Source organism: Halichoerus grypus, chromosome 14, assembly GCF_964656455.1.
Source record: "Halichoerus grypus chromosome 14, mHalGry1.hap1.1, whole genome shotgun sequence".
Taxonomy (NCBI): Eukaryota; Metazoa; Chordata; class Mammalia; order Carnivora; family Phocidae; genus Halichoerus; species Halichoerus grypus.
In genome coordinates this window covers 24,329,828-24,344,931 of record NC_135725.1, presented here as the reverse complement: position 1 = coordinate 24,344,931, position 15,104 = coordinate 24,329,828, and the positions used below count along the sequence as shown (strand labels likewise).

The 15,104-nt window shown below is 33.1% G+C and overlaps 1 protein-coding gene across 5 annotated transcripts in view; it reads left to right on the top strand.

The window, feature by feature from the left end:
• Nucleotides 1-14,305, top strand: part of GKAP1 (G kinase anchoring protein 1) — a 77,659-nt gene extending 63,354 nt beyond the window's left edge. For all 5 annotated transcript variants that reach the window (XM_036090581.2, XM_036090580.2, XM_036090584.2 and 2 more), the window contains 5 exons: nucleotides 3,801-3,902; nucleotides 7,481-7,544; nucleotides 11,006-11,076; nucleotides 11,613-11,690; nucleotides 13,978-14,305. In XM_036090581.2, the coding sequence (XP_035946474.1) occupies nucleotides 3,801-3,902; nucleotides 7,481-7,544; nucleotides 11,006-11,076; nucleotides 11,613-11,690; nucleotides 13,978-14,025 (363 nt within the window). In that variant the 3' untranslated portion in view covers nucleotides 14,026-14,305. The remainder of the gene's footprint in view (nucleotides 1-3,800; nucleotides 3,903-7,480; nucleotides 7,545-11,005; nucleotides 11,077-11,612; nucleotides 11,691-13,977) is intronic.
• Nucleotides 14,306-15,104: the final 799 nt, after the last annotated feature.

Here is a 15,104-nt window from a genome sequence, read left to right as displayed (position 1 = left end):
TTTTTAAAGATTTTATTTATTTGTCAAAGAGAGCACAAGTAGGGGGGAGTGGCAGGCACAGGGAGAAGCAGGCTCCCCGCTGAGCAGGGAGCCCGATGCGGGACTTGATCCCAGGACCCTGGGATCGTGACCTGAACTGAAGGCAGACACTTAACCGACTGAGTCACCCAGGCATCCCAAAAAGTCATCTTTGTTAAAGAAATTTGAAAACTACTGATAAGTGGAGAAATGATAATGGCAAAAATTAATATTTGAGGGCTTTACTATATATTTGCCAGATACTATATTAAGTACTTAAAATGGTTATTTCATTTAATTTGCACAGTTAACTATGAAGTTGGTAGATATTATCCCCAGTTTGTAGCTGTAGTGGGAAAAAATGACCTTAATTTTATTCACCTGGAGAAAACTATTGATAGTTTGTTTTGGTTCTACTTTTCTTTGGATATGTATTTTTTTTCCCCTCTTATAATGTAGAAACTGTTAAATGGACCACTTTTTAGTTAAAGATGTGAGCATTTTGGGTTATTAAGTAATAATTCTTATACATTAAATAATTGAGTTTTTTAATAACTAAATTGCTTTCAGTTACCCCACACTGAGAAAAAAATATTTTAAATGTACCAGTTTGATATAACATTTCTTTGTTTAATACTGAGATTGTATACTTTCTCATGTTTATTGGTTATATGCCTGTCATATGGTTATGACTATTTTTTCCAGTTTAAATAAAATAAGATAAAAACAGAGAGGGAGGAAAACCATAAGGGTCTCATTATCTTTTGATTTTGTTTTAGTATTTTTGGAGATTTTTTCATCAAGTTAAATGTAACCAGTCTTTTCCTTTTAGTTTGGTATTATGTTCAGAGGGCTTTCCTACTCAAAGATGATAGATATTCTTATTCATCTAGATTTTATTTTAATGCTTAAGTGTTTCCATTTTTTCAAAATTAGAATAGTATTTTATATTATTCAATGATTCTATACTCAGTATAAAATAATTTTTATAAAAGGAAATTTTTAAACAATAAGGTGAAATTTCCATAATCTCACAAAAATAAATCTCCTAAGAGTTAGTAAATTTTTAGTGTATATCCTTCCAGAATTTTTTCTTTGCATATAGTGAGATTGAGACCATGTGAATATATTTTATGGTTCTGTATCATTTTTAGTGATTTCAGAGTTTTCAGTTTTATAAATTTGCCATATATTTAGCCTATATCCTATTGTTGGGCATTTAAATTGATATCTAGTTTTTTGTAATAGATCTGCAGTGGAGATATCCCCCCACCTCACTTCTCTATTTAAGGTAAATTCCTAGAAGTGAAATTCTTGGGCCTAATATTATATATGTTTCTAATCTGGATCCACCCCCCTTATTCCTTAAACTAGAATCTTGAAGTGCTCATCATCCTCACCTGCCACATTCAACTGCTAATAAAATACTGTAGATTCTGCTCCCAAATAATTTCTCATATGGTACACTTCTCTCCATCTAAACTGCTTCTAATCTCAGGCATGATCTTCACTGACGTGGGCTTGCAGTAGCAATTAAAGGGTTTTTCCACCTCTTTTATCAAGTCTAATGCATTTTCCACAGCAGCCAAAGTGATCCCTTAAAAACATAAATGTAACATGAGTAGAAAGCTGATAGTCCTGCTCAAATTCCTTCACGGCTTCACAAGGCCCTCCAAGATCACGCCTCTTGTCTTATACTATCTACCCCCTCACTAAACTCCAACCATACTGGCCTCTTTTTCCTTCACATTCTCTAGGCTCGCTCCTTCCTGCCTTGGGGCCTTTAAACATACTGTTCTTTTTACTTGGAAATCTCTTATCTCCACTTTTTGCTTAGCCAGTTCCTTCCCATCGCTCAAAGTTCATCTTAAGTGTCACTACCTCAGAGAGAGCTTCCCGAATCCACAAGGGAATATTCCACATTATTCCCTTCATAGCATTATGCTTCTTTTCTTCATAGCTTAAACCTCGCTTTCTAATTGCAGCATTTATGTTGGTATCTGCCTCCTCTCCCAGACAAGTCCCATGAGAGCGAGAGTCGTTTCAGCTCTCTTCACCATAGTCCATGCAGCACCTAGTAGTTAGGTGATCAGAGAGAATCTTTAGAGTTAGTTCATGTTGCCACATCACTCATTAGATAAATAGAACCAATTTATACTCTTACTTGACTTTGGGATGATTTTTTTACATTTAAATTTGTCTGGGTATGTGGTGCAAGATGGCAGGGATTTATTTAACTTGATTTTTTTCCCCAGTTAGCCACTTATCCTGTAACCTACATTTATTCTGTAATTCAGCCTTTTCTCACTTCTTAAAAATACTTTTTAAAAATATATTACTATAAATTCTTATATCTTAAATATCTTTCTGGGGGCGCCTGGGTGGCTCAGTTGTTAAGCGTCTGCCTTCGGCTCAGGTCATGATCCCGGGGTCCTGGGATCGAGTCCCGCATCAGGCTCCCTGCTCAGCGGGAAGCCTGCTTCTCCCTCTCCCACCCCCCCTGCTTGTGTTTCCTCTCTCGCTGTGTCTCTCTCTCTGTCAAATAAATGAATAAAATCTTTAAAAAAAATATATATCTTTCTGGACTTTCTTTTCTGGTACACTGTTCTGTCAACCCAGGTGCCCTGACCACACTATTGTTATTTTGCTGTGTGGTGTACAGTTATTTGGTAGGCAAATTCTTCTTCATTGCATTAACTTTTTGTTTCTATCCTGTGTTCTCCCAGATGAAGTTTTGACTGGAATTTCAGTTGAAATTTTATTGAATTTACAAAGTAATATTTATTTTTCCCATCTACAAACATACTTTGTTCCATGTCCTTTTCAATATTTTATAATTTTCTTTATAGATCCTAAACATTTCTGAATTTTATTTTTAGGGATTTTTTTATAGCGACTAGGGGAAATGGTTTTTCTAGTTATATTTTCTTTTCTTTTTTTTTTTTAAAGATTTTATTTATTTATTTGACAGAGAGAGACACAGTGAGAGAGGGAATACAAGCAGGGGGAATGGGAGAGGGAGAAGCAGGCTTCCTGCAGAGCAGGGAGCCCGATGCGGGGCTCGATCCCAGGACTCTGGGATCATGACCTGAGCCGAAGGCAGACACTTAACGACTGAGCCACCCAGGCGCCCCCTAGTTATATTTTCTACCTGCTAATTGCTGATATAGAGAAAAGCTCTTAATTTTGGGGTTTTGTTCTTCGTTATTTATTTATTTTGTATAGTTATAAAATAATTATAAATTATAAAATAATTATAAAAATTCATTACTATTTATTATTTCTCGTAAGTTTTAAATTCTTTTGGGTTTTAAAGATAGACTAATAACAACTTGTAACAGAGCACTTTTAATATGTTTATTCCAGTATAGAAATATTTCAAAGCTCTGATATTATTCTGTTATGTTTGTAGCTTGAGATTAATCATAAATATCTTATTTGCTTTCACTGTAATAATTACAATTATATATTTGAGTAGAAGTAGAAATGTAGTCAGCAGTTTAAGGTTGCTTTAGAAAATGAATTGAAATCAGGAAAATCGGGATTTTTTTTCCTGTTAAACTTTTCACAAAGGAATATTGCAAACCAGAATCGGTAAGCCTATCTTAGTTTTTTCTTTCCTTTTTCTTTTTTTTAAGATTTTATTTTTAAGTAATCTCTATACCCAAAGTGAGGCTCAATGAGCTCAAAACCCTGAGATCAAGAGTCACATGCTCTACTGACTGAGCCAGCCAGGCACCCCAGAACTATCTTAGTTCTAAAATAGTGTTTTTCTCCCACAGGAAGTAGTTCTGAAAGATGGAAGAATTGAAAGACTAAAGTTGGAACTTGAAAGGAAAGATGCTGAAATCCAGAAGCTGAAAAATGTGATCACTCAATGGGAGGTTTGTAATTATTTACTGCTAATTCTATAAAATTGCACTTTTCTGTTTTTCTTTTATGTTAATATATATAATATTTGATTAATTCAAAATAATATTTCTGCTGTTTAGGTTTTTAAACTCATTTAATGATATAAAATCTGAATGACAATAATGACAATATGATTTTTAATCATGTGAAAATACATATAACATTAAATTTGCCATTTTAACCATTTTTAAGTATATAATTTATTGGCATTAATTATCTTCACAGTGTTGTGTAGTTATCAACACTATCTATTTCCAGAACTTTTTCGTCATCCCAAATTCTGTACCCATTAAATAACTTCCCATTTCCCTTTTCTTGCAGCCCCCGTAACCTCTAATCCCAATGAATTTGCTTTATTCTAGATACTTCATATAAGTGGAATCATATTTGTCTTTGTGTGTCTAGCTTAATTCACTTAGCGTAATGTTTTCAAGTTTCATCCATGTTTTTGCATGTATCAGAATTTCATTCTTTTTATGGCTGAATAATAGTCCATTGTGTATATATATATACTACATTTTGTTTATTCTGTTTATGGACACTTGCCATTGTTTCCACCATTTCACTATTGTGAACAATGCTGCCATGAACATTAGTGTACAAGTATCTGAGTCCCTGCTTTCAGTTCTTTTGGGTATATACCTAAAAGTGGAATTGCTGGATCCTATAGTAATTCTATGTTTAACTTCTGGAGAAACTGCCAGATTGTTTTCCATAGCACCTGCACCATTTTACATTCCCATGATCAGTGTACAAAGGATCCAGTTTCTCCACATCCTCGTCAACACTTGTTATTTATACAATTTTTTTTAAGCCAAGAGCTACATGTTACTCTTTTACTTGCAAGGATTCCTTAGGCTTTTCAAAAAATCTCTTACTCATCTCAAGTGTCATTCTTTTTCGACTAATGTTTATTCACTCAACAGTTATTTATTGAGTGCCTATAATGTGCCAGGTACTTTTCTGGGCTCCACATAATGTAATAGTGAAAAAAATGATAAATCAAGTTCCAGCCCTGATGGTTCTTGTATTTTCCTTTCTCCTTTACACATGCCTTTAGGAATCATCCCAGCTAAAACCTTTTTTTGGACTGCATCCACCCATCTCCCTTAGCTTTTTCTTTGTGATTTATATTTTCCTTTTCTTTTGTTGGGCACAACAAAGATAAAGAAGTTGTGGCATGTGTGTGTGTGTGTGTGCGTGTGTGTGTGTGTGTGTGTGTGATGGAATATTATTCAGCTATAAAAAGAATGAAATCTTGCCATTTGCAACAACATGGATGGATCTAGAGAATATAATGCTAAGTGAAATAAGCCAGTTAGAGAAAGACAAACACCATATGATCTCACTCATATGTGGAATTTAAGAAACAAAACAAAAGGGGAAAAATGAGAGACAAACCAAGAAACAGATTATTATAGAGAACAAACTGATGGTTACCAGAGGGGAGGTGGGTGGAAGGATGGGGGAAATAGGTGATGGGGATTAAAGAGTACACTTATGATGAAAAAAAATAGAATTAAATAAATAAACTCAAAGCTTCATAAATTATGGGCAGAAAAAAAAGAACTGCAATTAGAACCACTGGATTGGTGCTAAGTATATATATACTTCAATTCTTACCAAAAAACTCGACCTAAATATATTTATAAGATGTATATAAAATATATATATGTGTATGTGTGTATATATACACACACACACACACATACATGAGGCCTGGAGTGAAGACAGTGTAGTAAAACAATGAAGAGGTATGGAGTGTGAGAGGAAGAGCACATTTTGAATAGGTTTGGGCAGAGAGGACTGTATATATTCATTACTGGTTTATTATCAGCAATTTACTGGATAGAGTGTTTAGTAAAAGCCCATTTTGTGTATGCTAAGTTTGAAATGGCTATGGATGTAGGCATAGATGTTCAGGATGCAGCTGAACTCACAATATATGTATCATTTAACTTAGTTAACTTAAGTTCTCTCTTTTTCATGAAATTAAAAATACTAATAAGGGTGCTGTATATTTCATTTATGCTCTTATAAATTGCATGGCATTAGTATGTTACACATTTTGTTTTTATAGATAAATTTCCTATTCAGGGTTGTATATACAAAACTATATATGCTATCTTTATGGGCAACAAAAAGATTTTTCATAGGTGATTTTGCTTATTTGTGATTCTTGCTTTGTAAGCTGACTTTAGACCCGAAGGCTGCTGCAAGAGGTGTCTGTACACTGATCTGTACCTTGGACAAAAGACTTGAGCTGGAGATAGAGTTTGGCAAGATATTAACATTGATTGAGGCCCTGGGAGAGAATTTCTTAGATACAGTTTCATATTCATAGTGGATATATATTCATAGTGAATATACTTGTAGCTAACTATGTATGTTTTTCCCCTTCATATTTTTATGTGTCCATCTGACTTACCTCCCTCATTCATTCCTAAGCTTCTCAAAAGTTCTGCTTCCTTTATATTTACTGTGGTGTTTACTTCTGTTCAGGGTATTGTCTGCAATATCACTGAATATCATTACTGGTTTATTATCAGCAATTTACTGGATAGAGTGTTTAGTAAAAGCCATTTCTATTTGCCTTGATTTAAAATACATTAAAAATGTTTTACTAGAAAGATTTTTGAATCAGTAACTTCTGTACTTCTGTGCCTACGTGTTAAGAGAATAAATTACAGGTTTCTTATACTGATCTGCTTTCTTTCCCTGATCTTTTGTTTTTCCACAATGTATTAAATGTATTGTTTTCTATAATGTATTAATATATTAAATATTTATAAATAATTAAGTCTGTTTAAGATATGTTAAATAAGGTATTGTAGGGAGAAAATTCCTTGGAATAAAGATGTTAATGTGGGAACGTATTTCCTCTTGTTCATAAGTGTATAATTGTGTCATCTATGTATTATGAGAAGCTAAATCATTTGGAAAAAGAAATTGAAAAAGAATTGAAAGATATTCCAGTGAATTACTAATTCATATCAGCTAAAAGTTACTTTAACAACATATAGTTAATGAAATAATGAGAGATTAATAAAGCCTTAAATGAGCAGACATAGCACTGTGCTGTATAGTTCTGTAACTCCTGTGTGTGTGTACCTAGGCCCTTTCAGTAGTTAGTAGCCACACATTGGACAATGGCAGATAGAGAACACATGCAGAAAGTTCTAGTATAGAACTGGACAGTTTTGGTCTAGAGCTGTGACTCATCTTCCTTTGTTTTCATCTAATTATTTTGAATTGTATAGGGTTTTAAGGAAAAAAAGAGAAAGAACTTCAAGAAAATTTGGTATTATCCTGAATTTTCTCCAGTTTTATCTCTTCTTTATTTTCCACCACCTATAATATGAATTTCTAGTATTGTACCATGGAATTAATTTAGGAGGAGATAGTACTGAATACATTTTCCTCCATCCTACTTCTTTCAAAAGTAATTTCTGTCTTTCAGCAAGCCTAGAATTCGTAGCTCCATAAGTTCAGAGTAAATCATTAATTACACCATTTACTTTAAATTAAATCTTTTTTCTTTGACTATTAGGCAAAGTATAAAGAAGTAAAGGCAAGAAATGCACAGTTATTGAAAATGCTTCAGGAAGGTGAAAGTAAGTGATCTGTGTGTTTTTAGAATTAAAAGTAACCTTAAAAAATATTTGAAGATAATTTTTCAAGATATATGATTAACTCAATAAAATAAAAAATTTTCCCAGAGTGATTCAGATTGAATTGTTGCCGATAATTTTATTATTACAAGTTACTCTTACAGCACCTTAGTATAACACAAGTTTCCAACTATTCAGGTAAGAGAAAGCTTGAAATTTCAATTCTTATAAAGTATTGGACTACATTCAGCAGGAAACCAAGAATAGACCTTGCTTAAGATTCTCTTTTCAATTATTAGAGGAGAATGCCTATCATCATTTTAGGTTTTCCTTCTCCCCTTCCCCCCAGTCTTTTTTTTTTTTTAATTCATTTATTGATTTTAGAGCGAGAACGAGAGAGAGAAAATGTGTGTGCACACATGAGCAGGGGGAAGAGCAGAGGGAGAGGGACAAGCAGATTCCGTGCTGAGCACAGACCTAACATGGGGCTCGATCTCACAACTCTGAGATCATGACCTGAGCCAAAACCAAGAGTTGGACCCTTAACCAACTGAGCCACCCAGGCGCCCCTCCCCAACTCTTTATACTTTTGCGGCCCACTCTAAACTTTGGCAATATTTCACCAGCAGGAAGCCAAGGAAATCAATCAAAAATGATTAGAGATAATTACATTAGTAAAGTAAATGTTATATGAAGCCCCTCCACAACATCAGTAGCGTTCCTGATTATGTATACCTAGTGATATTTACCTTGAAAGTTCTATGAAAATTTTTCATTCATAACAGAAAAGGAAGTGTGTTAGTTTTTTTAATATGAAGCTCATGCAAAGGAAATTATAAATCATAAAAGTCACATAGAAAGACCTGAATAAGAGAAAATCTTCTGAATAGACAAAATTAAATTTAATAAACAGTTTTCCCTGTTAATAAGTGTCAGTGATATCCCAAATAGATCTCTTGTGTGTACTGTATAGTGTTCAAGAAATTGTGAAACTCACCTTGAATCAGAATAAACAAGATACCAAAAATTGAAGGTACTGGGAGTGGAATTGTCCAATCAAAATTGTAAACTATATTAAAAAACAGTTATCAAAACATATGAGTAAAAACCAGGAATCATGTTCAGTTGAACAGAATATATGGTGTTGAAATAGATTCAAACTTACTGTTTGATAACTTTACTATTTTTTATAATCTAACTTATACAGCTTAACTATGATGAAATAGAAGTTAAAGAATAATGGGGAAAGGCATTATTTGAAGAAGTTAAAGAATAATGGGGAAAGAATATTCTGAGATTAATTTAGATCTGTGCATGTAATAGAGTTCCATGTGGATCATGTGGATCATTTAATAGATCTGTGGATGTTAGAGTTCCATGTGGATCGTTTAATGAACAAAATTATGAAAAAAAATAATTGTTTACAAGCTATATTTCTAATTGAAGAAATTAGGGGTATCATTGGACATTGGATGCATGATTTTTAAATATGTAAAAACAGTAATATTCCTATTTAGGGAAACATTTGTGAAAAGTGAGAAAGTTAACTGATAAAAGCTTTCTCTCAAAAATACATTTAAAATGGCTACCAGTAAATAACATCAGTGTCCATACTGTATACTATAAAAAAATCCAAGTAGGGATGCCAGGCTGGCTCAGTTGGTAAAGCATGCGACTCTTGATCTCAGGGTCATGAGTTCAAGCCCCATATTGGGTGTAGAGATTACTTTAAAAAAAATAACAAGTAGCTCAGTGATGGGCATTAAGGAGGGCACATAATGGATGAGCACTTGGGGGTTATACGCAACAAATTACTCATTGAACACTACATCAAAAACTAGTGATGTACTACATGTTGGCTAATTGAATTTAAGTTTAAAAAAAAATCCAAGTAGAAGAATTTTATATAGAACCATTACATAAAAAATACAGTACGTTAGAGCACACATATGCTAGCATTTATAATATGAGTGTGAATACAGTCAGCTCCATTATAACGCAACACATATTCTTAAAAATTACCAATCTGCAAAAGCACACAATTAAAACCACAAGGTTTATGGGGAAATGGGATTAGGAGGGTGCAACACTCAAAAAAAAACTTCATCAGAGACACATTTAAAAAAAGTTGGGAGCCTAATAAAAACAGTAACACAGTTTTACACATGTTAAAGTGGTTAAACACAAATACTATAATAAGTATGGCACTTCACCTGAAAGACTGCCTTAAGTTTGCTTGAGGAAAGAGGCCTCAGAGGGTCCGCAGATTGTGTGTTACTATGAAGCAGTGGAAGGATGGAAAGTTGGTGTGGTTCTTAACAGTGGACAGAAATAGCTGGTTGATATTTGAGGTGTGTGCATGGGTGCTGTTTTCTGTATTTGTGAAATTATGCTCAAGCAAATGCAAAATTCATGTTATGTTCAAGTTGTTTCATAATACAGCAATCTCAATGAAACAAATATGTGTTTTCAAAACAAGCATGTTATTGGAAAACTGACTATAATTGAAATGTTACATAATTCTTAAAAATCACTAGTTCTAAGTGACTATGCCTAATTCTGGGGAGCGGGGTGTAAAAGTTACCAAGTTGAATCTGGAGAGACTGTGATTTGATTCTTGATGCGGTGTCTCACTTCACTGCATTAAACTATGGCAGATAAATCTGAATTAGTGTTACATTGGTAGAGCTGTGGTGATAACAGGACTCATATATTTGATCTTTTCCTCCTTCACTAAATTTATTACAGTTTTACCTCTTCAGTCTCTCCTAGTTTGTTTTCAAAGTCGAGGAGTTAGTTTTTCATGTATTATAACCATTACTATGGGTTAAAGAAGTTGTTAGCCATGTGAAGATTTTTAAAGCTTAGGAAACCTTGGGGCCGAAATGTAGATAAATCTCTTGCTTCCCCAAAGAGGGAAAACCTCTAGACAAAGGAATAGTTCTAAAAGACCACAGGTGTATGTAATCAGTTATCATATGAGCTACATTTACTTGACGGTGCTTTATTGGTATGAACAGTCAAATCAAAATCATTTTTGTGGGCCTTACGGTACTGCTCGCCCTGACAATTTAACAAAACAAAACAAAACAAAAACATTCTACCTTGTTTTTAAAATCTTGCTTTAAGATTAGTCAAGGTATTTGTTTTATCCCTATGAGAAATTGTTTCTGTCCTTGTCCTCTTTAGAATAGCTGGAAAAAATTTGTCTTTCAAGATATCTATACAATTAATATTTTAACACCACAGAAAATGTAAAATTTCCAAGAAAAACTGCTGTAGTAATAATGATCAGAATTTACCAGTGAAAGAATAAGAGCTATATAGAACTAAGAAATACATTCATTCAGGATAAGGACCATTAATCTTTGCCCCAACTGCACTGCTGTCTTGGTTCACTAAAGTATTGTTCAAGTATTTGAGTGATTAAAAAGATTATACTGCTGTTTTTCCTTTCTTGTCAGTGAAAGATAAAGCAGAAATACTTCTGCAAGTTGATGAATCACAAAGTATCAAGAATGAGCTAACTATACAGGTAAGAAAAACTGAAATATACAGGACTGATTTTCTTAAGCTATTTTTCTTTAGTCCTAAATTATGAAACTTGGTTAAACAAAAATACAGCCCATCAACACTGTGATAAAGTGAAACAAATTATACTCCATTATTATCATGTAACAGCAAATGAATGAAGATTCTGTTTACTGTGCTGAGGGAGGGAGTTATGTCCTGAAGACTAAGGGAAGATAAGGCTGTATTTTACTTTACTTTACTTGATACATATAGAGATAAAAAGGGCAGATAGAATTTATCCTATTCATGGATTTGACTTTTTCCCCTTCTCATCCTCACTCTGCATTTTCTCTTAGAATAGTGAGCTGCTCCTCTTCATCTTTAATATATAACTGAGTAAAATGCTTAACTGAAATTGTGTGTGTGCTTGGTGGGCAGGAGGTGGTTCTCTGATGTCTGTTCATCTAGTAATCAAATTCATCATTGTGAGTAAATGTTAAGAATTAAGAGTATTTGCCTAAAGAGACAGCCTTTTTTAAATTGAATATTTGGTTTTAGGTGACTTCACTTCATGCCGCATTAGAACAAGAAAGATCTAAAGTGAAAGTATTACAAGCAGAACTAGCCAAATACCAGGTATGCTTTTATAATTTTGAAAGTGTTCTTATCACAAATAATACATTTAGAATAGATACTATGTGAAAATAAAGCCTATTTTATTCAGTCCAAAATCTGTTTGCCAAACATATTAATAATTTTGTTGTTATTGGTCGTATAATTTACACTTTAGAAAATGTTAGGGTTATCCTAAATATTGGTACATACAGCAATAACTAAAGTAAAATCCTTGGTACATGATGTGGCATATGTGTCAGTGAATCATATTGAGGGACAGTACATAATGACATTTGTCCTATTATATAAATTTGATCACTTGGGTACAACAGTTTCTTCTAGATATCTGCATTGTAAAGATATCTTTTCCCCTTTATAATTAATAAATATGTGAAGTGATACTTTGAGATTGTGTGACTATCCTTTTCTTTTTACCCAGTGGTTTTAGCTTCCATTGATGATATTTGTATCAGTTATTATTTTGGTGGTTGCAAAAATAGTGACTTTTTCTAATTCTATTATTTCTTCTGCATTTACAAGCTGGCATTCAGCATTTTTTTCTGGACGAAGCAGTAAAAAAAAAAAAAATCAGTTCTTTGTTTCAATATATGTGTATATGTATATATGTGTATATACACACACACACATATATTTGTATGTATGTATGTGTGTCTAAGTCATGATATAAAAATGTGTTAGTTAATGTGGGGGGTCATAGTTGAAAAGGTTTGAAAGCCACCACTGTTGGCCTGGAGAACATAGAAATTTTAACAGCCCCACGTTTGACCTCTCATCAGTCTAGGAAGGAGAATTCCCTTTGCCTGGGAGACTTCAAAAAGGATCCTTGAATTTTGTGTGGGGTTTTTTGTTTTGTTTTGTTTTTGTTTTTAATCTTGTTGAAAAACAAGGTAAGAGTTTTAAGCTGTGTAACACCGGTACTTATGCATAGTGGGTATCTACTTTGTAGGAAAGTTTTTAGTAAATGTATTTGTATTTTCCTGCTACAGGAAATAAATTTTGTTTTTAATACATGGTATTACACATCTCAGGTCCCATATACTCTCTTCTACTTTTTTTTCTCTGAATGAATCTGTGCAAAACTTTTATTTGGTCAGGAATGAGTAATGGCATTCTTATACTTGATTTTTTTTTTATAAAAAAGGTTGATGTAGAAATAAATGTATGTGACCACCAAGAGGGAAGTTATGAGCAGAACAAGGATGAAAGCAACAAAGAGTAGCTGCCAACACTAGTAAATGGGTCTGGATTCCATGTGCCCCTGATAGAACCACCAGTTTAAGAAATGCACTTCCACAGACAAGTTCTAGTTCCCAAACTTGGCTGACCACGAAAGTGACCAAGAATCACTTGGGAACTTTATGAATTACAGGTTGTTCAGCCCACTTCTGGTAATTATGAATAAATAGATCCGGGACAAAGTCTAGACATCAGAATTTGAAAAATATTACCACTTTAGGTGATTCTATTGATCAACTAAGTTTGGGTATCATTGCCATAATTTATAAAAATGGAGGAGAAAACTATAAAATTATTGTAAGGAAAATACATCAAACCATTACTTATGGTTAAAATGGGGGATTGAATAGTTAAGGATGATTTTAATTTTCTTTTTTGTACCTTGGTACTTTCTGTATTTCTACAATGAGTATTTGCTTTTTAAATTAGAGTCAGGCAGAAAATGTTATGTTAAAAGTTATGTAAAATACTTCTTTTAAACTCCTACCTCTTTCCTTGGGTCAAATAAAATTTCATAGGTCGAGTTTCATTTGGAGCAAATTAAATACAGATTCATATATGTCACTGCGCAATATGAAAAGTATAACCTGCTTTTCAACCCACTGATGAACAAAATCAGATTTCTAATGCTGTCTAATATGAACAAGACTAACTTGGATTAGAAATTGAATTATTCTAAAAGGTAATGAACTGAATTAGCAAATTTGCTGATTATATGAAGCAAATTGTTTATTTTAGTATTGATCAAAAATTACATATTTTTAAAAACCTGGGACAGTCCAAATGAGCTCTAAAAAATAAAATATTGGTGATCTTACTGAGTCTAAACTAACTCAAGTAGAAGTAACTGCTTCATACAACCTGCTTTAACCATTTGTAAAAAAATAACCTTGTAAAAATAATTCAGTGGTATGCACATTCAAATTTACAACAAACTCAAAAAAATTGCTTGTTCCTCATACTCAAAATGCCTTTGGTCTCATTTATTCTTAAAATGAAAATGCCCCCAAAATGATACTTCCTAAATAATTTGCCCTATTTTTCTTTACAGGGTGGCAGAAAAGGGAAAAGAAACTCTGAATCCGACCAGTGTAGGTGATTCCATTAGCCTTTGAGGTCAACACAAAAATTAAAACTTTCAGGGTTTTGCAAAAATGTATATATTTAATGCTGTGCAACTGCTAAACTATGCAGTTTTTGTTGAAGAAACTTTAAAATGATTAGCTCACTAACAGTCTATAATTTTATGTCCTTTTGGCTTAAAGTGAAAAGAAGAAAAATAGAATTCCAGCAGAACTCAATGATTATTGTTTACTATCCATACTTCTTATCACTTTAGTTTTTCATCAGTCAATAAAATTAATTTACTCTTCCATTAATATGTTTGATTTTTTAAATTTTCAGAAACAATGTGAAAGTATTATTAGTTAATTGGATTGTTTAAGTTCAGTGAATATTTACTCAGCACTTTCTGCATGCTAAACCCTATAGGACCTGCAAAATAAGTGAAAAATGGTGGATACCCTCAAGTAGCTTATGCTCAGGGGACATGGGGGGGGGTGTAAAGACAACAGCAAAAGTAATTACCATACATATTAGTGTGATAGCATATTGTTTGGAAATTGAGAAAACTTGTATGAGATAGTTTTTAGAGGGTAGATACCTTTGCTGTAAATTTGTTGAGAGGCATTCCAGGCAGAAGGAGCAAAATCTGTGCTGAAATACTTGTTTAAAGAACAGTCTGTCTTGTGGACAGAAGCATGACACACTGAGAAAAGAAAAACTATTGAAGTGGGGGAGGAATGAATGAGAGATTTTTCATGGGTTTCATCAATCGCTAAAATAAATAGTAGTTTATGGGATTGATTTTGTTTTTAGTGTAGTCAGTGAAATACAAATATGATTCATTAAAATACAGAGGGTTTTTTGGTTCTACAACAAAAATGAATACATAAATACTGACCTTGGCCTCTAAAACCAGCATTAAATGAAAAATTCCACTTCATGTAAGTGTTTGAAAGAAAAAAAATACTTAATGTCATCATTGCTTTTATGTCTGGGTTCTTCCATGAGGTTACATGAACCTTGCAAAGAATTGTGACTTCTTATTTTTCCCTATATTCCCAGCACTTAGTCCTTTGTGTGGCACAGAATGGATACTGAATAATTATTTAATAA